The 27,160-nt window shown below is 40.1% G+C and overlaps 1 protein-coding gene and 1 long non-coding RNA gene across 2 annotated transcripts in view; one reads left to right on the plus strand and one right to left on the minus strand.

The window, feature by feature from the left end:
- The window catches only part of ABCD2 (ATP binding cassette subfamily D member 2), a 43,946-nt gene that overhangs the window by 7,004 nt on the left and 9,782 nt on the right, over positions 1-27,160 (plus strand). The window contains exons 4-7 of the mRNA XM_010395702.2: positions 2,549-2,717; positions 5,833-5,927; positions 7,358-7,503; positions 23,362-23,507. Of these exons, the coding sequence (XP_010394004.2) occupies positions 2,549-2,717; positions 5,833-5,927; positions 7,358-7,503; positions 23,362-23,507 (556 nt within the window). The remainder of the gene's footprint in view (positions 1-2,548; positions 2,718-5,832; positions 5,928-7,357; positions 7,504-23,361; positions 23,508-27,160) is intronic.
- Positions 439-26,530, minus strand: LOC120411888. Its single transcript, XR_005604449.1, has 3 exons — positions 26,445-26,530; positions 20,170-20,243; positions 439-543 (listed from the first exon to the last, which is right to left on the minus strand). It is a non-coding gene; the product is annotated as an uncharacterized LOC120411888 (long non-coding RNA).

Below are 27,160 nucleotides of genomic sequence, written 5' to 3' on the forward strand. Positions count from 1 at the left end.
TGTGAGTGATAAAAGTTCAAATTCCTCTTCTGTTTGGAGCACAGACCTGAATTCAGGTTGTCTGCCTTCAATGTACTGGGACTCTTCTGTTGTAAGTGCCATAAAATAATAGAATAGTTTAATTGTAAGGGTCTTTAAAGTTCTTCTAGTCTAACCCCCCCCGCCATAAGCAGGGACATCTTCAACTATGCTGGACTGCTCAGAGTCCCATCTAACCTGGCCTTGAATGTTTCCAGGGATGGGGTATCTCCACCTCTCTGGGCAACCTGTTCCCATATGAAAAACAAGGAGAGTTGAATACTTATTTCCAGGCCACTTAAACTATAAGGCTGTTTTCAGTATTTGTGAACCTGTTAAATTATAAGTAATTTTGCAAAATAGAGAATTTTTAGCAGGAGAAAGTTCACCTTGGACTACAAATAGTCTAGAAGTACAGAATGTTCATCTGGAAGATCAAGAGATGTTGTTTCAGGTTCTTACCCAAATTCCAGTAGAGTTGGGCTTTGATCTGTTTTCTCTCTTGTGGATTTCTTTAAATGCCAGCTGTTAAGCCAAAGAAAAGTGAGGCACTGCTGTTAATCTCCTCAACATTTCCTTCTGAATGTTTGTTCTTCATTTTTAAATTGGTGTTTGCTCGTCCCTTTGGTGGGAACCCCTTTTCCCAGTGCAGTGGGAGGAGGGACACATTAGCTAGGCAGCTAATCAAAGACTATGGATTCTGTTGTTTGGAATCCAGCCATAATAGCTACAGCTTGGTAAATTGGAAGAGGAGGGGTACTTTGTCGCCTTGAGATACAGACTTTGACAAAGCCAGAGTCAGCTGTTTTCAGAAGGAGTCCTTCTAATGGGCTGTGATTTTTGACCTATGCTCCTTTAGCATTCCCCTGCTTGGTCTCTGCTCTCAAGATACTGCCAGATAACCTGTTATACACTGATGTAATTTCTATTTTGTTTTCAGCATTTAAGTAATTCATATAATGTACATGAGGACTTAGAAAAACCATGGGTTTATTTTTTGGCAAAAAAAGTACCCACAAAGCAGTAGAAGAGGAACTGAACAAACTCACTTTGTTTATAACATGGTAAGATACTAATCCAGACAGCATGAGACCAAGGACCAGTTCTATGAATTTCCATCATAATTTTATATTTATGCTTCTCTTCAAGAGACACTACAGTACTCCAACCACATTGTCATTCTCATTTCATGATTCAGGCAGTTTCCAAAGGACAGTGTACTTCAACCCACGTCAAGTGGTGGTGCATTTCCAGTTCCTGCCCACCTCATCCACCAAGGCAGCCTCCTTCAAGTCAATGTAATTCACTGTGCAGATGAGGTGGGCTCAACTTTTCTTTGCAGTCAATAGTTTAGGTGGTAGTATTTAGTGTTCGAACAAAGGGAGTTTCTAGTGTCATGGTAGAGAAGCTTACTTCAAGTTATGGTTCTCCAGGGGCACAGTTGGTTCAAGTTTTCATTTATCACATGCTGGATTCTCTCCATCATCTTCCAGTGAAATGATGCCCATGTGGCCAGAACTGGCACTCACTTCTGAGTCTGGCACAAAAAGTGAAACTTACAGAAGAATTGCAGAATTATTTCCAATTCTTTCCAATAATCTTGGAATTATGTACACCGTAGTGAGTGAACTCTGTCATGGGGTGTATGTATTTAACCACAGCAAGCCAAGGGTTTTATAATCTTGATCTAATTTTGTTGCTATTCTTGTCCTCTCTGCATTTTGTATAAAAAATGTATCCTTTTAAAACCATCTAGTAACATATTTAAAATAAAAGGCCTTGGCTTAATTCTTTGCTACCAGCCGATGGAGGCGGTTCTTTGGGAGCTCTTGAATAGGAGCTCTTGAATAGCCCGTGAATAGGAAGTTACAAGGTCCAGGGATCTGTTGTTTCTGTATTCACCAGGTGAAAATTGTGACAAATGGACCAAAAAAAAAAATTGAGAAAGCCTTCCAAGAGCTCTCACTGTCTTAAAAATGCTCAGTTCTATTCTAAGGTGTCAGATTTAGCATGCAGTTGATAGAAGACTCATTTCTGGTTTGTACTGTATTTTAGATTAGGGTGGCCTGGTGCTGCCTCTTTTACACAGAAAAGCACACTTCTCCCACAGGAGGTTTCAGGAATACAAGCAAGTAAACATAAATAATTGTAGATGCCTTTTTTTTTCTCACTTCTCTGGACTTCTGTTTTTGCTGGAAAATGCAGAGATTTTGTTTCTTGTGTACCAGGCTTTTTGTTTTCAGATGTGTTAGTAGCTGTTCTCTGCTCATTGAAGACTTTACAGATATGAGCAGTCTCTACAGCCTCTTCATTTATTGGAGCTATCATAGCTTACATGGGCTTGATTCAAGCTGTCCTTCCTGCTGGTTGGTAGGAGCTACAGGTGGCATATGGGTTAGCACAGAATTTCGAGAAATGCAAATCGATAGGTGTTGAAGGATACATTGTTGCTCATGTTGATCTTTGGCCAGACATTTCATTTGTAGAATTTGTGAAGTATAACTGAAATGAGGCGCTTGTTGTTTCTCAGGTCACTGAGCTAGCAGGCTACACTGCCCGTGTCTACAACATGTTCTCAGTCTTTGAGGAGGTGAAAAGAGGTATCTACAAAAGAACTGCTGTTATTCAAGGGTCTGTAAACAACAGCAGGAGTGAAGATAAAGCAGAGTTGCACATTGATGGGCCCTTAGAAATCAAAGGTAATTAATTCATATTTGTATGAATTTCCCAGGGGTGGTGGGGGAGGCACGGTGCCGTGAGACGGGAGGTGAAAGAGGGTTTTTTCTTTAACTAATCATCCTCTCAGCCTTAATGCCCCAGAGACCATGTTGCCTTCTATTTTAACCCCCTGCTGTCTTATGACTCTGCCCTTATGGTGTGCTTTTCGAATACACAAAATGGCTCAAATGTTTTCTGTAAAAACTTTCAATGAAAAGGCATTTCAACTAAACTATTATTTGTGATGGTGATCTTAGTATTTTTACACTGACAGTGCCTGTTTTCCTCAGATAGTTCATTTTTTTCAGAAAGCTGAGACTGTAGCATTTTCATCTTTAACCATCACATTATTTTGTTTGAGATAGGAGGAAAAAGACAGATTGGTTCAGTAGTTTGTCCCAAAAATACTGTGTTTTCCATTATTAAAGATCAGCTTGTGCTTATTTTTTCATAATTTAGTGGGAATCTCAACTGAAAATGACAACTTTACCCTTCTCCTCACCTCCCAAATGATTTGATCAATATATACTTTTTCCCTCCTGACCCCACCCTGTGTCTTTCTGGTGCCACTGTCTTTCTGTCTCCACCCTCCCTGGAGCATTTTCTCTGTACATCTGTTTCTTATTGTGCTCCATTACGTGCCACCTCTCTGCCTCTCGCATCCATCTTCTCTCTGAGGTACTTAAAGGCAGCTTTTGCAATGGGTTTTTCTTCATTTTCCCAACATACCATTTCTGCTGCTGCCGTCTGTGGTGTTGAAAAGCCTCATTCTCTCCCTTTAGCTTTTGAAAAGTTAAGCGTCAGTAGAGTTACAGGCCCCAAAGGGCTCTTTGTGACATAACTTCTTGCAGTGATTTCAACAGTGCTGCCCTTCAGCTCATATTTCTCAAAGGTCTTCTGACAAGGTTCATCATAACAAAGTCTGATGCAGCATGGTGGATAGGTGTGGAAATAGCTGATGTCTTAATCTTGTAGATCTTGGTAATACTTGGGTGATGTTAAAAGAAATGGCATTTTATAACTGTTGCATTTTGTTATGTACATGAAAAAAGGTTTGTAGTTCCTGGAGCAACAAAGTAATTTGGGGGGTCTTTTTAGATAACTGTGTTTAAAATCAAAACCAAATACAGTTCAGATATGCAAGTGTGCTCTTCATGTTCCCTTTAGGTCTACTATATCTAAACCCCACTCCTCTTTTCTCTGCAACCTTTTCCCAAGATTTCATTCTACTACAGTCACACTTTTCATCCAGTCTGAATTCCTCCTAAGCCATGGTGACTAGCATTTGCTCTTGAGTAGTTGTAGCTTTCAGAGGCAGCTAGCCAAGACCAAGCATTGAGCACAAGGATTTAAGAAGAATTTAGGCCGGATGAATCTAGGCCACAGGCTCCACATTATTTTATGACAAGTCCTATTGTAATACTGGTTTTCCTCCTTTCTTTGGGTCATGATACTTCAGTAATCCCTGAAGAGTGGATTGTGTGTGGATAAAAGTACACGTGCTCACATACGTGTATGTGTCTGTATTGTTAGAGAAGAAAAATCTTAATATTCAGCTTCCCCAATGGCTCTTTGAACACATAATAATAATTTCCTTTTGAATCATCCAGTATGTCTTTGTAACTAAGCAATGTCTGTTTTGTGCCTTGCATTTACTGTTGTCAGTAATAGTGTAAAAATATGAAAATGATAATAGTATTTTACAGATAATAATACTGCCTTATAGTGTATCTAATAATTCAGAATTCTAAAAATTAAATAGAATTTTGTACATCTTGTACAAATACTGTCCAATTGTGTTTGTGATTACACATAAATATACTTTAAAAGCATGGTAAAGTTGCAATCAAATGCTGTGAAGTTAGGATTAGGAAATGAGAATTAAGTTCACTTAATTCTTACTAGCTGAGTATATTTTATCGTAGATTTATTTTAACTACAACCTCTCCACTGTATCAAAGTAATTTGTTTTTAACAGAAAAACACTTTTCCCCCCATAATCTCATGCTGTACACCACAGAATTGTTTTAAGTAAAATTGCTTTTAGGATAAAAGAGTGCTTGGACTGATACTTGGCATAAAAATTTCTGCCCGGGTTGTTATAGTTTGGCAAAGTTGAAAGCAATTGAACAAAGTACCTCTAAATGAAAAATGTAAGACTAACCCTAACTTAAGGAAATGCAAGCCTTTTATAATTAACTAACTAACTTGGCCTTTGTTACATTTTTCTTTGTTCAGATTGGTTTAAATTATAAATAAACAGCTTTCTAATACAAAGAAAAATGTCTTTCCTTTGCATCTTGTCTATAAAGGTAATTTCTAATATTCTTCTAGGAATCCAGCTAGTCAGGTTCTGTTAGACAAGGCCATTAACAGGTGACTGAGAAGTTAGTTAGTTTTATTCTTTTACTGTTTCCAGGACAGTTAAATTCAAAGTCCTTGTGTTGCAGAGTACCCAAATGTCCAATAGAGATTGTATATTTAATTTTCCAGAAATCCAAATGCCAAGTGTACCTACCTGACTGAAATGTACATGAGTTTCTCCAAATACTTACAAGGCACGTTTACAGTGTCTGTGGCATTAAAAAGAGATGGAAGCAAGCCATTAAATGTTTGCTCCTTTGCTTTCGTTGCTGGAGGAGACTGAAAGGTACTCTGACTTTCAGAGCTGGTAGTGATTCCTAATTAAATCCTCAAAATAAGTTTAACTGGTCTGCCTGTGGCTAAGGGTGTCCTTGAACTTTTTTACTGCTTGGTATTAAACAGCTATTTAAAACAGAATACAGAAAATACAGGTAGAATTTGAATGAACACATCTTTATCGTGCATCACATATTTATGATGCATGCTGTGCATTGTGTTTAGGATCTAATTTAGGATTCATTGCACATTCTTGCCTACTGTTAACAGTGTCTTTTGGACTAGCTAAGATTTATTATACAGATTTTCCACTAGGGGAACCTGGAGCACATAAAAGAGTAGTTTCAAACACTAGTCCTTACTTGAAAATATACTCAGTTGTGCACAGAGGCTGTCACAAATGATTGGTTAATAAAAGGTTTCACAAACTCGAATTTTTATTTTTTTTCTTTCTAGGGAAAGTAATTGATGTTGATCAAGGAATTATTTGTGAAAATGTTCCTATAATTACTCCGAATGGCGATGTGGTGGTTTCCAGACTAAACTTCAAAGTAAGATGATATGCAAGAATCTTCTGATTGTTGCCATCACATTAACATAAACAGCACAGAATTCATATACCTTATGTTAAGTACTTGGAGGAGCATATGGATAAAAGGGGAAGTCCAGAAAGGTAGGCATAGTAGCTCAATAGAGGCAGACATACGTAGTTTGCTCAGAGAAAGAGAAGGGAGGATTTCTGTTGCTGTTGCCAGGTGAAAAGCCAACCTGAGATTTTTAAAGGTGTGTATGGGAGTATGCATCCATCTTTAGTTAATTTCAATCAAATTGGGGTGCTTTAGTCACAAAGTCTTCTTTAAAAGTCTGAGGCACAGCAGCAGTGAAAAAATCAAATCCATAGTTTTGCTTGATCACCACAAAGAGCCGTGCTGACTAACAGCTTACAGCATAGTTCACAAGCCCAATAGGGGAGCGTTTACTCAGTAGAAACCTGTATTGTTTTTAAAAACCTGTTCCAGACACCTCTTGGTACTTGTTCACAATTTTAATGACTGACCTTTACTGAATTACTCCCATATGTATCCTGATCTGATGTTCCAGTGCAGATGTCATTCTTTTTAAAAAGAGTTGAAGTTATCAGAAATAAATTGAACAATTCCAGCAGATCTTTTAATTTAGCTAAAGCAAGGTGTTTCTTTTCCTCTGAATTAGGAACTAGGAGGAAAGGGTCCTAGCTATGGCAAACTTGCAACGACTTCAGTGTAGGAATTTCAGATTTGTAAAATTACAACTCTATGATCAAGCAGACGTTTATATTTATTCATTTGTCTTGAGAGACAGAAACAAAGAAAATATAGAAGTCAGTATATTTTTGTAAAACATAGATAATGACATTGTGATTATGCATAAATCTATGCTCATATATACACAGGGTAATGGTCAAATGAATAAAAAAAAATCACTTGGCATCACAGCCAAGTTAACATAGGTAATTAAGTGGGAAGGGGCAATGTGAAATAAATTTTCCAAATCACTTGATTGGCCTCCCATACCTGCAATTAATATCACAGATAGGCACAGTACTGCTTGATACACTGTTAGCACCTTTGGACCGAATCTGCATTAGAACAATTGATTCTGACTGTGATTTATTGATGCTGTAATATAATCATATTACATATTACATTACATGTATATAATAACATAATATATTATTATAAGCATTACTATTATGTATTAATGTAAGCATTAGTTTATAGAGATACTCAGACATAATAGAAATTATTTTCATTATCTCAGCCCACATATTTTATCTAATGCCGCTGTTTCCAGAATAGTTGCATGAATACATGTAGCTAATCAATGAAATTGGTAGATAATTTTATATAAATGCTTATGTAACTCCCTCTTAGGGGTCTTAGACTCTCTTGTGCCACATAGGCTGCATAGTAACATCATTGCATTTTCACCTCCTTTGCAGGTCGAGGAGGGGATGAATCTTTTAATCACTGGACCTAATGGCTGTGGAAAGAGTTCGCTCTTCAGAATTTTAAGTGGTTTGTGGCCTGTCTATGAAGGAGTTCTCTACAAGCCTCCTCCACAACACATGTTTTATATACCACAAAGGTATGTGTCTTGCTGAAGGTGATGCCTCCTACCTGGTTACATGAATTTTGACCCTTCTCACGTTTTTAATCTGTGATGTGTACACCCAAGTTAAAAGGTGGTAAGCACAACCTCAGCTGTGTGAAGTGTGTTAAAAAAAAGAGATCTTTTCTCATTGGTGATGCAACATCATTAGTCATTGGAAAGGGCTCACATGTGTGTGTTCCTCAGATGGCTAAAGACTTGAATAGTTGGGATCATGGGAACAGACTGGACTCTGAAAGAAATTTTAAATAGACCTAGTATATCTCAAATCTGATTTCCTTTAAAACCAAGGGTCAAGACAAGTGAGAGTGGTTTGATTCTTAAGTGTTGAAGTAACCAAAACTTAACTTTCACACTGCAAGAGCACAATGCAATCCAACAGTAACTGCAGATTGCCTTTTTAGTAATATGTGCACGTTTCACTAATGGAAGCTTGGCTTTGTTGTGCTTTCTTTATACTCTGACATGCTGTTGGACTCTCAGTACATACTCTTGTGCAGTTGGTTGTAGAATATTTCCTTAGAGACATCTAACTATGTTGTTTTGCAAAAGCAAAGTCAAACGCTGAATCTTTGCTTCCTGTAGTTCATTTCTTCCCATGTGCAAAAGAAGTATTCATGATAACAGTTTGTAGCCTTGTTTAAAAGATACAAGCTATTAAGATGAATGGAAATGTAACTGATCAGTAGATTTTGCTTGCTGCAGGTGAAGGTAGCAAAGAATACTGCTCTATAATTTTTTCAAATATCTGTGTAATTTATTGCTAGCCATTGTCATTTTTCTGATTCACTCAAGAGTTTTATTCAGGAGTTTTGAGCAAAACACTTTATTAAATGTTTTTCAAAACATTATTTCAGAATACGCATTCTGTGGAACATCCTTAAAATGGGTTTACTCAGAACAAAAGCTAATCTGGATTTTTTTCTTGAAGAAAATCTTGAGTTTCAGCCTCGTCCTTCCTCTGTGTGATCCCAGCCCCCTACTCAGATCAACATCTGTGGCTGGCTTGCTTACACCCCTTTCCCTTTACTTTTGTTCCCTTTATTCTGTGAAAGCATACAGACTCACCTTGCATTCACGTGTATTTGCCAAGGTGCTGGTGGAGGGGATTGAATCACATCTGCTGAGTTTTCCTTTCCATAAACATGGTTCTTTGTTAGCTGCTTCCTCTAACTTTGCAGTGCTGGAAAAGTTTGTCCAGCAGACCTCTTCTTTGAAACATTTCAAAAAGTTTTGGTCAGAATTCACCTGACATCTTGCAGCCCTCTTGACCAAAGCCATGTAGGGACTGGCACATGCAGGCCATCCTAGTAGAGTCCCCAAGAGGAAGGCTCCTGCTGCAATGTCCTTGCAGAATCCAAGGGACATTTTCTTAGCTCAGCTCTGTGGCTCTTCTTGAGCTCTGTGATTCCCTTCCCAAGGGACAGAGCTGTGTCTGGGTAAATGGGACAACAGTGAGTGACTAGTGACTGAGAGGACTCTTCTGCAAAAGTTTTAGGGCTTTTGTGTGGATTGTCTTATGTGGTCCAGGCTTTTTTTTTTTTACCTGTAATCTACCTGTGAGTGTTTTAACAGTTCATTTATTTGTGGCCTAAATAAATCACACATTCACTTGGAGGTTTTTGTCTGTCCCTGGCTCTAGTATATATTTAGGATTTTTGTAGTGGTTTGTTAACTGTCCGGAAGTCCCCAAATTAAAGAGGTTTGTTTTGTAAGGTCCTGTTGGTGCTAATTTTGCTTATTAACCCTGTGAAAATTGCTGCTTTATCAGGATTACCTTCTGTTTGTTTATTTTTCTTAGATAAAATTCTGTGAATTCTAGACTGAAAAGTAGAGTGCCCTGCCTACATTTCATCATGTTTATATTTCATCATAACTTTAGTGAAAATTATTCCTGTCAATCTGGAAAATGTTCTGGAACATGTTCCATCTGACAGGGTCTGGGAGGTGGTGGGATGGGATCAACCTGGCATCAGCCTTCCTCACTCTTTTGTTTGGTGGATAGGTGAAAACTGTGGGACAGCAGAAGGCTCTTGAATTGGTGGATGTCTATCAGAGCAGCAAGTTAGGATGACATCCCTGTGTTTATGTGTATACATTACATCTCTGGTCTAAGACATAGAAGACGGCTTTCCATTAGTGGACACAGTTACCATTGAAGCATCTGCATTCCTGTGGCTGAATTTAATTCTGCATCAGCCCATTTTGAGTCAAACGTGGGAAGCCTCATCTGCACACATGAATGGTGGAGAATACATTGACTACTGAGTAACAAAATACTCCACAGTAAATAGGAGCTCACTGAAAAGATTATTTTTTCATTTCTGTTTTTTAATGTTCCAGCATTGTATTCCAGAAATGTGTGGGAAATCATGTGTCTTTGTCGAGTTCAAAAGCTACACACATAACTGATTAATTAAAATGTGAATTAGCTCATTGTATACTCCAAATTTCATCCACACTGCAAGTGCTTTGTAGTTAGCATTACTTAGTGGTTTGTAGGCTTTAAAACAGAGCCTTAAGAATCCCTGTCTTTTTGGGTTTCTAGATTACTTAGCATAATTATACTGCTTTTTTTATCTTTTGCTGTGAATCACTGTGAGGGCATTTTGTCTCCCCTTATATAGCGCTAGGCCTCGCAGAATTTGTCTGTAATCAGTCATGGTTCTGGTGGACGCTGATAGGACAAACTGTCCTTTTGGGGAGAAAAATTGCCCTTTTGGAGAAAAGTTCAGGAATTTCAGGGGCTCTGCCACTGTCCCTGATAGGCCTGTCCAAGAGGAGAGTGGGCAGAAGAGAGGGCAGGCAGAAGAGAGGGAAGCTTTAAGAGCCTTTAAGCAATCCAGCATCATTTGGTGCCGGAAGCAGCTTGTTGTATCAGTGCTAGGAACTGGTCACACCTCAACAAGTTGTCAGATCTCATTGGAGACTGAGTAACTGGCAGAGTATATGTTCTTACCCATTCTTCTACTTCTTTCTGTCCTTCTTTTGCAAAGTAAAATTCATTTGTGTTAACCACCTCTTTGCATTGCTCTTTTAATCAACTGGCCAAGAATGTAGCATGAATGAAAAAATAAATACTTGTGGCACTCTAGTTGGTAAGGAATCACGATTCCAATCAGAATCCAGAAACATCATTTTAAATAATAAATAATTAACAAAAGTATGTAGTGGGTAACATGAGTAAAGATATGCTAACATGCTAAAGATATACCACGAGATTTATCTGAAGCACTTGGGAATTAGCCTCTCATAGCCTATCTGAAAGTAGCCTATTTCTCCAGACTGTGCCCTGTTTCTACTCTGTTGGTCTTAAACTTGGGAGGAGACTCCATCTCCATGGAATTAAAGAGCTCTAGCACACAATTCCTCCTAGCATTTACTCCAGCTTTTCTTGCTCTCCAATGAAAATTCTCAGCTTTTTCAGTTGTAAGGAAACCGATTCTGCACATGTTGGCGCTCATTTCCTTAGTTTGATATAAATGCCAGCAAAATTTCACACCTACATACTTGCAGGTTACCTTGACAACAGCACAGGAATATTCCTCAATATCTCTACACCATAAAGCTGCAGTAAAGCTCTAATTACCACTGGGTTATTGAGCTAAATTGTTAATAATTTTCTGCCTGCTGTGTCATATTGTCTTATTTGCATGGAGGCATGTCTCATGCAGTCTCTGTTGGTTCCATAACCTTTGATCATGAGTCTTCCTAGCACAGCACATATCTAAAATGTCCATCAGCATTTTCTCTGTCTTTCTTGAGGACTGATTCCTATAGAGCCTGGAGTAATACATTGTACTACTTTCTCCTCATCCATTGTCACTGGTTTTTCTCTCCAGATTGTTTTTATTGTATTTTTGGGCGAGGTGTGTTTCTCCAGTAGCATGCATAGTTTCTCTGTTACTGTGTGTGCCATTCTAGTAGAAGACCTAGCCAATTTCTCAGCAGTCACAGCAATGGTCCAGTTCTGTATTCTCTCTCTCTCCTGCTATTGCTCATTCAAGTAGATCTCTAACATTTCTTTCTTTCAACACCAGGGTTATCAAATCCTAAAAGGGAGGCAACCAAAGATAAACTGGTATTAAGTGTTGTTTGTTCTTTGTAATTTAAAATTTATATACCTATATCTTGCTGCCTTCTTGTTAATGCTAGGATAGTATGAAATGGAACAGTTTAAAGGTTTATCTGGCCCTCCTAGGCTTTTTGGTTTCACATACATCTGCTTTATTTCTGGTATTTTATCTGGAGTTCATTTACAAGTCTTTTCCTGTCTGGCATTTTTCCTTTTGTATTCTAAAAATATCCTTGGATACTAAAAAAAAATTGCATCAGCTACAGAGATATTTTTCTTCTCCTTAGATCTATCGAGTAATCCAAATGTCTGATGTGATTTGCCTCAGGTAGTCCAAGGATATTCATCATGTGGATGAAACCAAGCAAGAATGTTCCAGTTCTAAGTGATATAAATAATAAAGTGATGAAATAAAAGTAATTTTTACATTACAAGCGCATGAAAATTTGAAGATTATAGTGCAACTCAAATGTTGTCTTAAGCATGGAGTAGTTAGTAGTGGCCACTCTCATCCTGAAACAGTTCTTGATTATGTAAACAATTTAATCTTGCAAAATTGCTGTTTTTCACTTTCAGATAACCTATATTACATATGGAAGTTTGTGCAAATGGAGTATGTGTCTACATGGTTCTTCTGTATCAGACTATTTTCTCATTAGTGTGTGGTTTGCTGCAGAAGTAGCCTGAATGAACTGCTGTGCAAATATGCCTATACGAGTTCTGTTGCCTCATCTCACTTAGATTGGCTCAGATGTCTCTGTCCTATGTTGTATTCTGCACATCCTAATTTGTTGTCAGCTAATACTGCTTTGTCTTTAACTATGATCCTTCTAGTTGAGTCAGCTGGAGTTAAGCTGGACTCTGATTGCACATGCCAACAGTGCACCAGCAATTGTCATTGCCCTTCAGCATTTTGCTCATAGTGCAGCACCACATGGACTTGTTCCTTCGATACTTTGCCATTGGTTCATATCATGCCCTACAGACACCTGCTCCCTGGCACACTGGATCTGTCTGTCAGACTTGCTGTTACCAAGTTCATGATGCTCCTTTTCAATGTGTTTATTTCCAAAGTTCACTGCTTATCTGACAGATGAGAAAAAGGTCTTTGGTAGATAAGCATTAACAAAAAACGTAACACAACGCACTTCATACTGTGTGCAATAGTTTGCATACTATTTTGATATAGTTATGCTTTAAAAATTGCCTGCTACTTTGTATCTTATTTTTCCTCTTTTGAGATTAATCCGTTCCAGACAGCTTACCTCAGTTCTGCTGTTTGTTAGAAACTGTGGCCTTGCATCTGATAGGGCTGTCAGGCTCTCCCCTTGGCCAGGGCACAGCTTCTTCCATTTCATCTTTTTGGCATTCCTATAGAAATGCTTGCACTTATCCTTCCTGATTGATGAAAGTTCCATCTTTCCTCAGCTAGAACAGAAAAGTTCTTGCCTTGCTGCCCTGTAGGTTGGCTGAAGCTTTGCCTGCCAGGATCTCTGTGAAACCTCTCCATTTCCTCTGAAGGCTCACTCACAGCTGTAAAGTTTGAATGTTTATTATTAGGTCTGTGTGCTGACTGCTCACAAGTAATGGCAGTACCTCTTGGTAGGACATCATGTACAAAATTGACCAATGCTGATAGTCAGAGGTGGGAAATGGTTTTGTGTGTTAGTTGCTTCTCCCCCCGAGCCATGCCAGGTGTCTTCTCTACTGCCCAGACACAAGAGTCAGCTGATTAAAGCATAGTTTACAGGTATTTTCTGTTATTAAGGAAAGTGTTGCATAAATTCCAGATTGAAGTATGTAGTCAACTTGCTGCATTGGGATTTAGTTTGGGTTTAAAACGTATTTACATAAATCCCACATTTAAGGGCTACTGCTAAACTGGTATTTGTGAAGGACTTCAGCATTCTTTGGGGTTTTGATCCCTCAGTGCCTTCAGACTGGGGCATGTCTGGAGCAAGCTGTGGCTATAGGAGATACCAAGAAGACTAAATGTGGGTGAGGAACTGAGATATGTTGATACATACTCAACTTTTCCTCCAGGCATCCATGTATGTGCCAAACTGTTTATGGAACTTCATTTAAAAACTAGGAAAAATAAGCTTTGAACTTTTTTAAAGTACACTGTCAGGCTTGACAAACATAATTACCAAGTCATTAATAGATTATAAGAAGTGAATACATGGCTGGTACTTATAGGATCTATCCTGCAAAACAATGACAATCTATTTGATCTGTGTCAGGTTCATTTTGCTGATACAAGCAGCTCATAGAATCATAGCATGCCTTGGGTTAAAGGGGACCTTTAAGACCATCTACTTCCAAACCCCTGCCATGGGCAGGGACACCTTCCACTAGACGAGGTTGCACAAAGGCCTGTCCAGCCTGGCCTTGAACATTTAGAGGGATGGGGTATCCACAACTTCTTTTGCCTTTAAAATTTAGTTTTAGTAGCAGTGCCAGGGGAACAAATTCACCCAGGGATTAACTGAGAACTCTGTGTAGTTTAGCAGTGGTACAGACAAAGTTGCATTTTCAGGAGTAATCTGGTGGTTGCATTTACATGACCTAGTTTCTTTGCTAAGCTCCCATTAGAACTCTGTTCAGCTTGAGCAGTTACCTCCAGCTTAATGCACCTGCCTTGCAACTGTGCAACAAAGGATCTTTGACAGATGAACAGAATGGCAGCTGTTTACTATTTCAATAATATTTTACCCAGGAGCATCATAAAGCACACTTTCAAATGCCTTATGCATATCAAGTAATGAGAAACGATTTGGTTACCTAACAGTGGGAAGCACTGGGAAGCATAAACTACAAAATCCCCCTGACATAAAAAGCTTAATATGAAAAGACTGAAAGGATGCTGGCTTTTGTAAGGCAAGGACAGCTGAAAGCTCTAATAACAACTGGTATCAACTTCCCTGGGAATAAGTCCTTTCTCCTTCCTACTATAGTTTTCAATCAGAAGCTCCATTACAGTGCTCTATGTTTTAAAAAATCCAGGTAGTAGACATAGCCAACACCTCCTCCTTCAAAAGAAGGTAGTAGTTCTTCCCATGCCCTTTAGGCTTTGCCATTTGCCTGCCCCTGTGTCCTGGGCTCCAGAACTTCAGAACTGTGTCCAGCTCCAAGGTCATTCATCCTTCTCCAAGCTTCTCCATGGTCTGCTCACTCTGACACATTTCTTAGTTTCTAGTTCTGTGTTTGCCTGTAGGCTAAACCTGTTTGCCCAAGACCATATCCAGATTTTGAATATGTCCAAGGATAGACTCTCCAGCCTCTCTATGGGAAACTTGTTTCAGTGCTTGATCACCGTAACAGTGAAAAATTGATTCCAGATGCTCATATGGCATCTCCTGTTTCAGTTTGTGCCCATTTGCTCTGATCCTGTCACTTGACACCAGTGAAAAGAGCCCAGCTCTGTCCGCTTTTCACCCTCCCTTCAGGTATTTATATAAGTTGATAAGATCCCCTTGAGCCTTCTCTTCTTCAGGCTGAACACCCTCAGGTCTCTTTCCTCATAGGAGAGATGATCCAGTCCCTTCATCAGTTCTGTGGTACTTGAATCCCATCAGATGCTAGGAGCCCAGCATTGTGCAGCATCAGACAGACCTAGTCAGTGCAGCATATGCTACACTTGGTCCCATCTGTGCTAAGGTTCCTTGGCACTGTAGTGTTGAGTGCTCTGGTAGGATTCTCTTAGAAGTAAACAATGCCATTTGTCACTTCTACTGTCAGACCAAAGGATGTTGCCATGAGAACATGCTGCTTCACTCCAAGATAAAGACAAGGACACGCTGGCAGTGTAATTGCTGGTGCCAGGTGGGAGCTGCTTGCAGGCTCCTCCATCAAGATTAGCTGACAAAGTTTATCCTGCACCCAGGAGATAAGTGCAGTGCAGCACAGGCCTGAAGGCCAAGCTCTGGGTGCAGCAGAACTTAACACAGTCCAGCAAAGTATAGCACAGGCCCACTCAAGGCAACTGTTCCACAGATCACCAACTCCATAATGCACAACAGTCTTCCAGCTGGAATCACTGCAGCTGCTTGTCCTGTGTACTAGGCCCAGTTCAGTAGAGGACACCATTGACTACAAAGACGGCCAGGGGTAACTAACTCAGACTTACATAAGTAACTTCTAGGTGAGATGAATCTCTCCTGCTGACAATGCTGAGTAGTCCCCACAATACTGGATTTTTCACTTCATTGTTCTTATGCCAATAATTATGTCATGGTCTTGTGGGAGAATGTAGCAGGTGGGATTTTTTGTTCAGTTCATCATGTGTGCACCTACCTAGCTTAGATGGGAATGTGGCCTCCCCAAGAGGGAAGACTTTCCCAGGCTTGGTTATTTGCCTAACATTTTGCATTAATTATTCCATATCAATCTTTGTTTCTGCTTATTACTACAGCTCCCTTGCAGAGTGGCGTCATATACCAATAATGCTTATAAAATGTCTGTAATAATGTTCCATGTATCCATATACATGGTGTGTCTCTATTCCGTCACGTTCTGTCCTGTGTAATGCAGTGTTTCACAGCAGATTAGAGAAGGAAGTCAGTGCAGTGTGTGGCTTCTCACTTGTTGGCAGGTGTTTCACTGCAGACACACTATTGCTCTGTGAATACTTGTCTATGGAAAAAGTTAGGCCATGGACAACTAAGCACTGTAGAAACCCAAAGCAAAACCAGCCTTTGCTCTAGAGGCTTTGCTGTCTACACTTCCTCTTCTCTGTGAAATAAGTTGTCACTTCTCATCTACAAAACTATGAACAACTTGGGATCATTCTAAAAGGGGGAAACTTGCTCGTTGTGTTACATTGCTGTGGTAAAACTCAGAAACACCTCTTAGGCTAGAGTATGCCTGGTGGGACTGGCAGGCTAGAACCTTATCCAGAACAGCTCATTGTTCTTTCCTCAATTCATTGATCTTCATGATCATCCATCCAGATAATCCTTTTATCATCAGTACTGCCAGAGGTATGAAAAGACTGGGTGTGCAAACACTGGAAGTTTAAGAAAAGGAGAGTATTTTCCCTTCATTTGATTGATTCATTGCATGTGGTATAATTATTTCAGAATGCATTAGCTGCTAAAATTTTGTAGCAATCGTTTGGAGTCTGATTTTAATTATACATGTGTTTTTGTGTTTTCTCTGCCGATCACAAGATACAAACAGACTGAACTGAATAATTATGCGAATTGTTCACCTTGAACATTTTTTGCCATCTGGCCAGTTCCAGTAATATTCTGTCTATACATGATCTTGGTAATAGTGAAAAATCAAGAGATGAGATGATACCTGAGTATGAATAGCACTTTAATTTAAAGGCTTCTTTTACCTTTCTGGTTATTGTGTGCTCCCAGATTGTTTTCTTGCAGAAATGTGCACAGCTTTTTCACAAAAAAAAAAAAGCCACAGAGTGATTAATGTGATTTTTTTCAGCCTTTGATACCAGATTCTAATTATATGCATTGAGAATTCAGCCTTTCATACTGTGCATTTCATTTCCTGTTAACTATGTTCCTTGGCATTATGGTCTTTAGTGCTCTGGTAGGATTTTCCACTCAGGTAACTGATCTATCTGAAATATTTAGAGGATGTTTCTGGCTAGTTCTGTATGAGTGGAGAGCAAAGTTCAGTGTAGGGTAGTTTAAAGACAGATCAATTATTTATATATTTAGAAGGGTTACTGAAACTTTAGCTGGCCCTAAAATCCCTTGAACTAGACACAATGTAATAAACAGCCTGCTGTGTTTTTTAAAATTTTGATAGCTATTATTTATTATTTTTTAACTCTTTGATGATAGCACCTTCTGTGTGAGAGTAGTGGATACAACACTACTGAAAAAGAACTTAATTCACTTTCATTCAAGACATTTTATTTTCTCAAATTTGTAGTGGTGGTGCCATCTTTTTTTTTCTGTTTATTTTATTAATGTCATCGAAGAATTACTAAGAATTCAGTTACTTTAATTGGTGGAAGCTGTTGTTTCTTGTTGATCACCGTTGATCAAGCATTACTGTTAGTGAAAACTGGAGTTTTTACTATTAATCTAAATCAGGAGCATTGCAATAACTGGAGTTTTGCTGAGGTGATTCCAGACAAAGTAGAGCGCCTCCTAAAATTACAGTCTTGGCAAGCAAGGTGATGGAGAATTCAAATATGGGGGGATCCCCTAGATGGTCGGGCAGAGATGTCGAGCTTTTGAAAAATGATCCAAAATATTTATGTTGTAGGTAAAGGGAGCCACCTAGAGTTAACCTGTAGGAATCTCTAAGTATAAAAGTATGTCTGATCTTCTGCCACTTACTGCAGCTTAGGTGCCAAACTGAGAGCTAAATGTTAAACCCATTTGTCTCTCCTGAGAGCAGGCACCTAAATAAGATTGGAATCCCCTTTAAGTATTTTTACAGTGCTACTGAAGGATTAGGATAGTTACTGGATTTTACCTTAAAGAGCGTTGGGGAAAAAAAGACTGGTACTAAAGTCTCCCTTCTTCCGGTTGAGGACTCTGACTAGTATAGTATATAATTAGGCTCTTTCCAATAACACTCTCTTTGGACACGTGGTTCTTGCCTCTTAACAGTAGTTTCCTTGCTTCAGTGGGAAGATTAGAAGGTGCCCTCTGTTTGACTCCTTTTTAGCCAGGACACTAGCCTAGAAAAATAGCAATCTGATGTGCTGCAAGCTGAGAAGAACTAAACCTGAACCCAGTTCTTGGAAGAGCTATGCTAACCATAAACTTGTCATACAGGTCCTCCTCTTGCATCTCTAGTAGCTGCAGGGTTTTGTGTTGGACTTAAAACTGTTGCTCTAATATTCCATGCTGTGCTGAACCTTCCAAGGAATTAGACAACATTTGACTTTCTGAACTGGAGATTCTTCAGCGCAAGCACTGACTTCTTAAGGTCTTTCAAGTTTCCTAGGAAGGTATCCCCATGGCTGGGGCTTGGGCTCCAGTATCACCTTTTTAAATAGAGATGCCTAAATTTGAAATACATTTTATTTTAGTTGTCAAATAAAGCATGCTGAATTACATTCTGAAGCCATCCAATCTCCTTTGAAAATCCAAGCTGCAATTTATCTGAAAAGGAGAATCCCAGGTGTAGTGTTCCCCTTTTTCTCTCCCACTTGGATGTATTAGAGATGCATCTTGTCAGCCAGAGACAGATGCTTTTATGTGGGTCAGGCAAGTGTTTATAGTTGCTTGTACATAATTCCTCCACATAACTTTGCATATCTGTGAGAATAATATTGCAATAATAACTGCAAACACACTTGGACAGCAAATGGCAAATCAGGTATTAATCGCTCAGTCGGGGCCATGCAGATGGGTCTCAGAACCACAAGCCACACATTTTTAGACTTTACTTGCCATGGAGGAAATGTTAATTTAAATGTTAATAATAAACCTCTAAAGGTGAGCTTTAGACCGTACCTGACGGCAGTTCCTTGGGTACTTACATTGAACTAATACCCTTTAACTTCTGATGCCAGACACCTAATTATGGTTTATTTTTGGTCACTTTGTTATTCCAGGGTGCTTGTAGTTAAGACTGTGACCATTCAGATTGCTTTACAGACTCTCAGATTCCACATTGATTGCTTGCTGTAATTCTTTAAAATAAAATTATGGATGTCAGGACAGAGTATCAGTTCTGTCAGCACAATTTATTTTGCACAGAAGATGAAAACACCTTTGAATGCATTCAGGAAGCACTGGAAATATTTCAAGTGGATATGGCTTGTTCTGGTTTTGGAACAGAAATTTCTTGACATCTGAGCAAGTTGTCTCACTTAACTTGCTACCCCAAAGTGTGAAGTCCTCTGCTCTTCAAGACATCAGAGAATTACTAGATGTCAGTACAGCCTGGCTACCATGTGCAGTGATCTACAGTCCCTTTGAATTGTGTGATAGCCTTTTCTCCATGCAAACATCTCCAGCACATAAGTCCTCTGTTTGGAAACGCAAGGGCTGGTATGTCCTGCAGAATGTTCTGTAGCATCTGCCCCCTTTTCCCTTCCCAGAGCTGACTGCAGTGAAGAAACTGTAGCATCAGCAGCACTAGCTTGTCCTCCCCCTGTGTTTTCTCAATTATTATGCCAGGATTGTACACAATGTCATGTGTCACAAGGACCCTGGGGAATTGTCCATACCACAGGCTTCAGATGGCAGATTCTTGATACTATCTTTCTTTAAAGCCTGCACTGGAAGGAGGAAGCCATAAGCTTGTTTCTAGCAGAATGAAGTCACAATGCTGCAAGGTGAAGTGCTAAGTGCACCAAGCTAAAATTGGTCATGCGGTAAAGCTGTCAAACTGACTGCAAAACTATCAGTTTATGAGAACTGAAAGTATCTCATCCAATAAATGCCTTCATATCCCAGAAAAACAGGCAAGAATGAATAAGTTTTCTTAGCTTTTGGAGGCTTGATACCAAAGCTTTACAAAAGGATTAATGGTCTTAAATCCAGTAACACAAAAATGGCATAGAAATCTTTTTTCAGAAAGCAGAGAAAGAAAGAAAACAATTGTAGAGCTATTACCACCAAAGACATTACCTCAGCATGGCAGAGGAGTTGCTTTCAGAGTCTATAAGAGTGCTTTCTTTGAGGCTGGAACCCAGACACTGTGGCTGAAAGGAAAAACTCCATCAGAAATCAATTAAGTCCAGTTAAACTCAAGTATTACTTTAGGACAAAAAGACTTTTTGTTGTTCAAACTGCTAAAAAATTAATGACAACAGTATTTTAACAAGGAGCTTACTGGCAAAGCCAAAATTTCAGTGTTGCTGTATCCAGTTACCCATACTTCTTATTGCTTAGTGACCTGCTAAGCCTATGTAACCCCAGTTACAAGAACACCTGAGGTTTTAATGTGTTTAACTTTGTGGCACCCATGATGCATAAGGAGGTTATTGTCTTCAAGGCATGACTAGAAAATTCTGGTTTAGTATAAGATTATGAGAGTATGAGTTAGATGAGATCTCATCTAACTTCAGCACTTTAGAAATTAATTATCTTAGTCAGTTGCCTGGGCTGTGCCCCCATCAAGGGAAAAGACACCCCCAGGTAGCAATCCATCCCCACCCTTAAATGAATGGAATAAATCAACCATAGAGGTGCCTCTCTTTGTTGTCAAGATTTGGAGCCCCAAGTGAGATATCCCATGCCAAGAAAGATGAAGTGTCCCCTCAGGGACATGAGTGACTTTTTATGAGATGAGGGGAGCAGAGCATGCTCGCTCACCTCCTGGAACAGACCTGTAACCAATAAGCTATTCTTTCTTTCTGCTAGTTAGGAATTGGTGGGGTTTATTATTCCACTGCAGGCTGGGCTTTTCTGTAATTTTTACAAACTAGGTGGAGCGAGGCATGCTTGGTAGTACCGGTGTGTTTAGATGGGAGGCCACAAGGAAAATCCGGCTGTGCCAGGAAGCAGGGCTGGTGACTCAGTAAACAGCATGGCACCAAATGTCCTGGCACAGTGTGTTTGAGCATTGCTTTCCCTGTTTTGCCGTAGGTTAAATCTCAGAGCTGCTAGTCATCACAGGATCATACTTCACAAGAGTAAGGTATTAAACCCCAGACAAATTATATGATAGGTAACTCTGTCCTCCTTGCCCTTACCTGCAGCTTCACCTAAATTACACAGTCTCACCCACTGATTTTAAACTTTCTAAGCCCGGCTGAAGTTGCTCTTCTGTCCCAGAGGTGGCAGCAGTCTGGAGCAAGTGAAGTGATTCTACACATGCAAGAAGTCAAGCCCTTTGGGATTTAAGATGGAGAGCGTCGTGGATATGTAATATCTCATTACTTCATGAAGTTACTTAATGTTTAGAGTTAAGATTTTGCAATGCCCCAATTAATGTAAGTGGTTCACTGCACTTGGTGCAAGTGTTCATGCAGCAGCCCAGAGCAATACTATTGCCACAATAAGCAGACAGCAGAACAGTGAGCAAAGAGGAGCAAGCAGTGCTTGTATTTGACTTGTGGTTCTGGTTTTCCTCCATCCGGGTGCTCACCACAACACAGAGATGACCAAATATTTGCAAAGAGTTCAGATCCCCTGCCATTCCCATCCTCACCCAGCTGGTGGTAAAAGTAGTTTAACTATGGGCGGGTACAGACAGTTCACCATGGATGTTTGCAGCACTAAAACCAATGCAGCTGATGCCAGCTTGCATATGAATTTTAGTTTATATGGCAACTTTAGTTCTGTAATTCTTCATTTGTTTCTCTGTGAGTTCCTTCACATTACTCTGTGGTGTATTTTAGGGACTCTCAGAATAACAATGGATAGATCCACCCTTCTGCAGACACCTCCAAGAGAAGGGGAGAAATCTGAGGTATTACACTTCTCTGCCTGGCAAAGCCTCTGCATGGCTGAGACCTTCCCACCATGCATGCCCAGAGCTTTTTAGGGAAGAAAACTGACCGCTTTTTAATACAATGTGAAGTTGTTGGAAGCAGTTCCTAGTGGCAAGAGAAAGCTGCCTGGAAGCCTCCTCATTGCTGGCCCAGTTTTGACTGCTCCTCTCTATCATCATCCCCTGGCACTACAGCTTTAATAAGACTAGCATTGTTTTAGCAGATGAACCCAGAGGGACTTAGTGGAACTCCTGGCACAGAAAACAGAAAAAAGTCTGGAGCCTGACTGTTCTTTGGCTCTGGCTTTCCCTTCCAAGCTCAAAATCCCACAGACTATTCCTGTGGTGTTTCCAGTGTCCAAGAGCTATCAGCAGTGTCTGTGAGATAGGATGGATATTTGTTCTTCACAAGAAATCCTTAGACCAGCAAAATAAATGGTGAAATAGATGTGTCTTAGGTTGCCTTTGCTATCTTAACCTGAACGGCCTGATATCTTTTAGAGAGCTGTGAAACTGTTCTTTCAGTTTACTTTGTTTTGAGACTAGGAGGATTTTTGAGGCCTGGGCTGTACCAGAGGCTGGGCACAGCTCATGATATTGTGGCAATTGTCCATAGCCTTTCCAGGGACACAACCATGACTGGGGACTCTGGCTTCAAATTAGAGACAGCTTGTTTTAGTAAGACAGATGGTATTACCTGGTCTGGAAATATGGTGATCAAGAAGCTGCTTCACATACAGAGCAGCCTTGTACTTGGTAAAGGGAGGCTGGTGCTGGGAGGTTTAAGGTGACCAGCCCCTTTAATGTGTGCTACTTTGCAATTCAGAAGTGGTACACTGGCTTCCAGAGCCACCTAAGTTATGCTCGGTCCTAATTCTGCACTCTAGAATAGTAGAGAAAGAAGGTTTTCAGTGCAAAGAGGGTTTTCAGTGCTCTCCTGTCTGACTTGTGTGTCTCCTGCTGCACCATGGAATTCTTTACCAGTTTGAGCTGCAATGTTTTTGTTACAACTTGATTTCAACATGTGAGTGTTTAAATCAATTTTAAAATCTCTTAGAGTACCAAACCTTGAATACAGGATAATTCTGCTAATTCCAAGTGAAAGCACTCCAAATGGGCTGTGAAGTGGATATTTACTCTGCCTAATCTGTCGTTGTGTTTCCATGCTAAATCTACCCTTGTTGTTACCCTGTAATCAGCTGCTATGGAAACAATACATTGTCCTTAAGGTAAGTTTAGAAAAATGTTCACCACAATGCACCCACTGGATAAATCCAGTTTTAGCAACACAGTATAAAGCAGTATACTCTGTTCATAGAGCGTCAGCAAGATGTGCTCAGTTGAAGCCAGCCTCAGATTACCAGTTTCTGTGTGTTGTTCCTCAGGCCCTACATGTCCATTGGAACACTACGAGATCAAGTCATCTATCCAGACTCAGTGGAAGACATGCATGAGAAAGGCTACCAGGATCAAGATCTGGAGTCTATTCTGCATATGGTTCATCTGTACCACATAGTTCAAAGAGAAGGAGGTAAATCGCATATTTTTGTAAAAAACATTTTGTAAAATCCATTCCTTGCATGTGTGTCTTAGTGTGACTGACCTTTACTAACTGAACTGACAAGACTGGATCCAGACCTTTGTGGCTGTGGGAGCTGCACAGCCACGATTTTTGCTTCTGATGTTAACAGAGGGAGAAGAGCTCAGTGCTCCTCTCTTCCCCAGTAAATCCATGCCCAAGCTGAACATCCTCATTATCTTGTGATGGCCAGTCTTTTCCTGGTATTGTGGGATCAATGACCTTCCTTGATTTTCATAAGAACTGTGACCCATCTTAAAACATTGTAATGTCACTGACTACATCAACTTGAAAGCATGTGAATGAGGAGAGAGTCAGATCTGCTTTCACCTCCATAGTTTGTGGGATCAGCGGGAGTATGTGCCATGAGAAAGAGTGTCTGAGACCACCCTACCAGAGTGAGCAAGTTAAAAATAACCATGTGACACTGGCTGGCAGTAGAGTGTTGCCATCTACTTCTTGCTGTTTATGTTGCCGTGTGTTCTCAGCATTGTTTGTTCTCAGAGTAGGAGACTGTGTATATATATATATATACTGGCACTATAAATGTCAAGATGCTAAAGGCTTCTTTTGTGTCTAAGGAACTGGAGCATTTCATGGCTTTTTTCCCTAAGCACTGCAATAATTTTTATCCTTTTGTTCCTATCAGACACTAATCTCTAGTTTCAATTTCCTCCCCATAATTATGCTTTTAAAACAGACATAGGACAAAGTTGGTAACATGTAGAGAGAAGAAAAAGGATCTTCAGACCCCATTACGGGGTGTGCTGAATATACCCTGCCTTTCTGTGCCAGCTGTAAGTGCTTCTTTTTGATCAGGTACTTTGGGTGCATTGCCTTGTAATGTGTGTGCTTGGTGACTCTCAGGATCATTCTGACAACAGAGAGTAGTGCTTCAGCCATTGGGAATCCCAGTACAATGTTTAAATTCCCATTCCTGGATGGCTGCCTGTTGTTCTGTTAGAGAGGCAGAAGGTGTCTTTTATTTTTAAAGTATGCATGGACACTCCTGAGTCTTTTCTACGCATTTTAGAGTGGGAAGTAGTAATCATTTACAAGGGCGATTGTATACCTAAAGATACTTCTCCACCATGGGTTAATGCTTCTTTGTTAAGAATGTAATAATTACTGTTGCAATAGAAAATAAGAATCTGCCATCATTCTGATTCATGTTATTATTCAGATCTGATCGTATAACAGAAGAAAAAGTGGGCAGAGCTAAACTCAGTGACCAGAACAATTGCAGAGAAGGCCTCTCCTTCCTACACTGACACTACAACTATTCCTGTTAGTATTCCTGAGTCACTTACTTCACTAAGTGAGGTGCCCAGATTGCAGAAGAACAAGCAGGAATGTTGGAATGGGCAGCTGGAAGAGGAGGAGCAGTTAAATTGTCAGTGGCAAGAAGTCACTGTGGAGTGTGTGCATTCATTGTGTGCTGGTACTTGTGGTTGGACTGCACAACACACGACCCTTGGCGGCCAAAGGCACCTCCCCAGCAGTCTCTGAGTGCTCACGGTTGTGGTTTCTGACCCTGCAGCTGGATCGTGTAACTGGTGATGGGGCAGTCCCTGTGCCCCATGTACGAGATGCCTTGGCTACAGTCACTGTTCTGTGTTGCCAAGCCGAAACCCCAGGTTTGGATCAGTCTTGTGCTGCTTTCCGTGCCAAAGAAAGTATTTATTGCTGACCCTGTTCTCGCTCTTCTGCCTGTCTGACTGTATGTGCACAACACACACAATCTATTACAAAGTCTAGAGGACACTGTTAATGTTCACTGGTGCTATATTGAAGCTCAGGATAAGGGCAGACTGTGCAAAAGTTTGCACAAACAAATGTTTGGGAAAAATGTGACTTATATGCTTTGTAATCTAAAGTGACAGAGCTGGGCAAAGCCGGAAAACAGGGAGAGAGATTAGCACATACCAGGAAGTTTTTAGGACCATAATATACTTACTTGTTCCCTGTTCTTCTTGGGCATTTGCAGAGACAAGTGCCAAGGCAGGAAATCTCTGACATATGATCTGACACGTTACATGGATTTCATATGCTTAGATATTTTTTAAAGCTGCCCCTGGTCTAGGACAAAAACTCATGCTCTGAGGTTTTTTGAACCAGCAAGACAGAGAAATACTTGCTGAAAGTGAACTGTTGAATTTTTTTGTTTAGACATAGACTAGTATTTTTTAATTCCAATTTTTATTTTATTCTTTTTCAAAATCTTAAAAATCATATTTTTAAACTAAAATTATTTTTATTAAAAATTGAACTTTTTTCTTTCTGAAATAATGAAAAATCCCATGTAAACCTCTTGTGCTTTAATTGATCACGAATGTAATGTGTGTATAATCTGATGCTTTGTAGTTTTGTGTTCTGCTCCTTGTGGGCAGTTATGAAAAAGCCAGATGAAGCCAGAAGTGCACAACTTTGACTCAAATTATTTGTTCCGGCGTGATGTTATTGTTTTTGGCTGAGTTACTTCCACATTGCATCAGTACAAGGGTCACCACATTCCAAGTATTATGTCTGATGTTGTTTCTGTTGCTGCCAATGACAGAAATTCCTCTCTTTTTCTAGCATTAAGGTTTGACCCAGTTACAAGTAAATAAAATAAATAGCCCAGTTTGGCATTTAGCTTCTGTGTTACCCTCATGAAACATTTTTCAGTAGGTATCAACAGAATATATCAAATCCACCAAAACAACAATCCCCCTCCCAAGAACCACTGTTCTGGATGCTCCTTAGCCCAAACCCTCAAAGAACCCTGTGCCAGGGGCTGTTGGCATTAGCCCCCCTTGCTGCTGGAGGCAGAGCTCCCTTCCCACTGAGGCCCACACAAATGTTTTTCTCACCAGCTGGGCATTAGAGGAATGCTGTTTTGTTACTCACCTTTTTATTATCTGAAAGGTGCCCCCATCAGCATCTGCAAAGTTGTTAGCTCTACCAGAACCATAATTTCATACAAAATGAAGGTTGCATTCAACATGTGTGATGAAAAAGCATGTCCAGAAATGGGAGCTAAAAGCATGGAGATATGCAGTACATATACATAAAGTAGTTCCTTCTGACCTGCTTTGAAAATCTGTGTATATTTAGCAAGTGTCAGTCGAGGTGCAGCCCTGGGCTGCCGACAGCCTGTCACACGAGAGGAGCCACAAGGATGTGTAGCTGCGCAGTGCACGCGTGACCGGGCCTGTCTGGTTGGGGCTGATGACATTACTGAGCAAGTTCAACCTGTTTACGGTGTCTCAGCACCCCACATTGTAATTATTCCTCATTATTTTGTGCATTTGTCATATCTTTGGGTCTTGCTCTGTGAATCTGTGCTAGGCCACATATAAACAGATGGACAAGCCCATTTCCTCTCTCTGAGATTTTCATCTGATCGCTTTAGCCCTGGATTTGCTTTTGTTACTGGTACCATCAGGAACTCTGGAGAGCTCTGCCAGCTTTTCCAGTGCCTCTGAAATCCAGAGACACAAATCCCTGCAGTGTCATGCTGAGCTGGGGCTCATGCAATTGATGGTCTCTTTGTTCCTTGCTCAGCTCCGGGTTGTCTTTGCATATTCATCCTGCAAAGCACCGGGCTCTCTTTGCATATGCTG

This window comes from Corvus cornix, chromosome 1A, assembly GCF_000738735.6.
Source record: "Corvus cornix cornix isolate S_Up_H32 chromosome 1A, ASM73873v5, whole genome shotgun sequence".
NCBI classification, from domain to species: domain Eukaryota; kingdom Metazoa; phylum Chordata; class Aves; order Passeriformes; family Corvidae; genus Corvus; species Corvus cornix.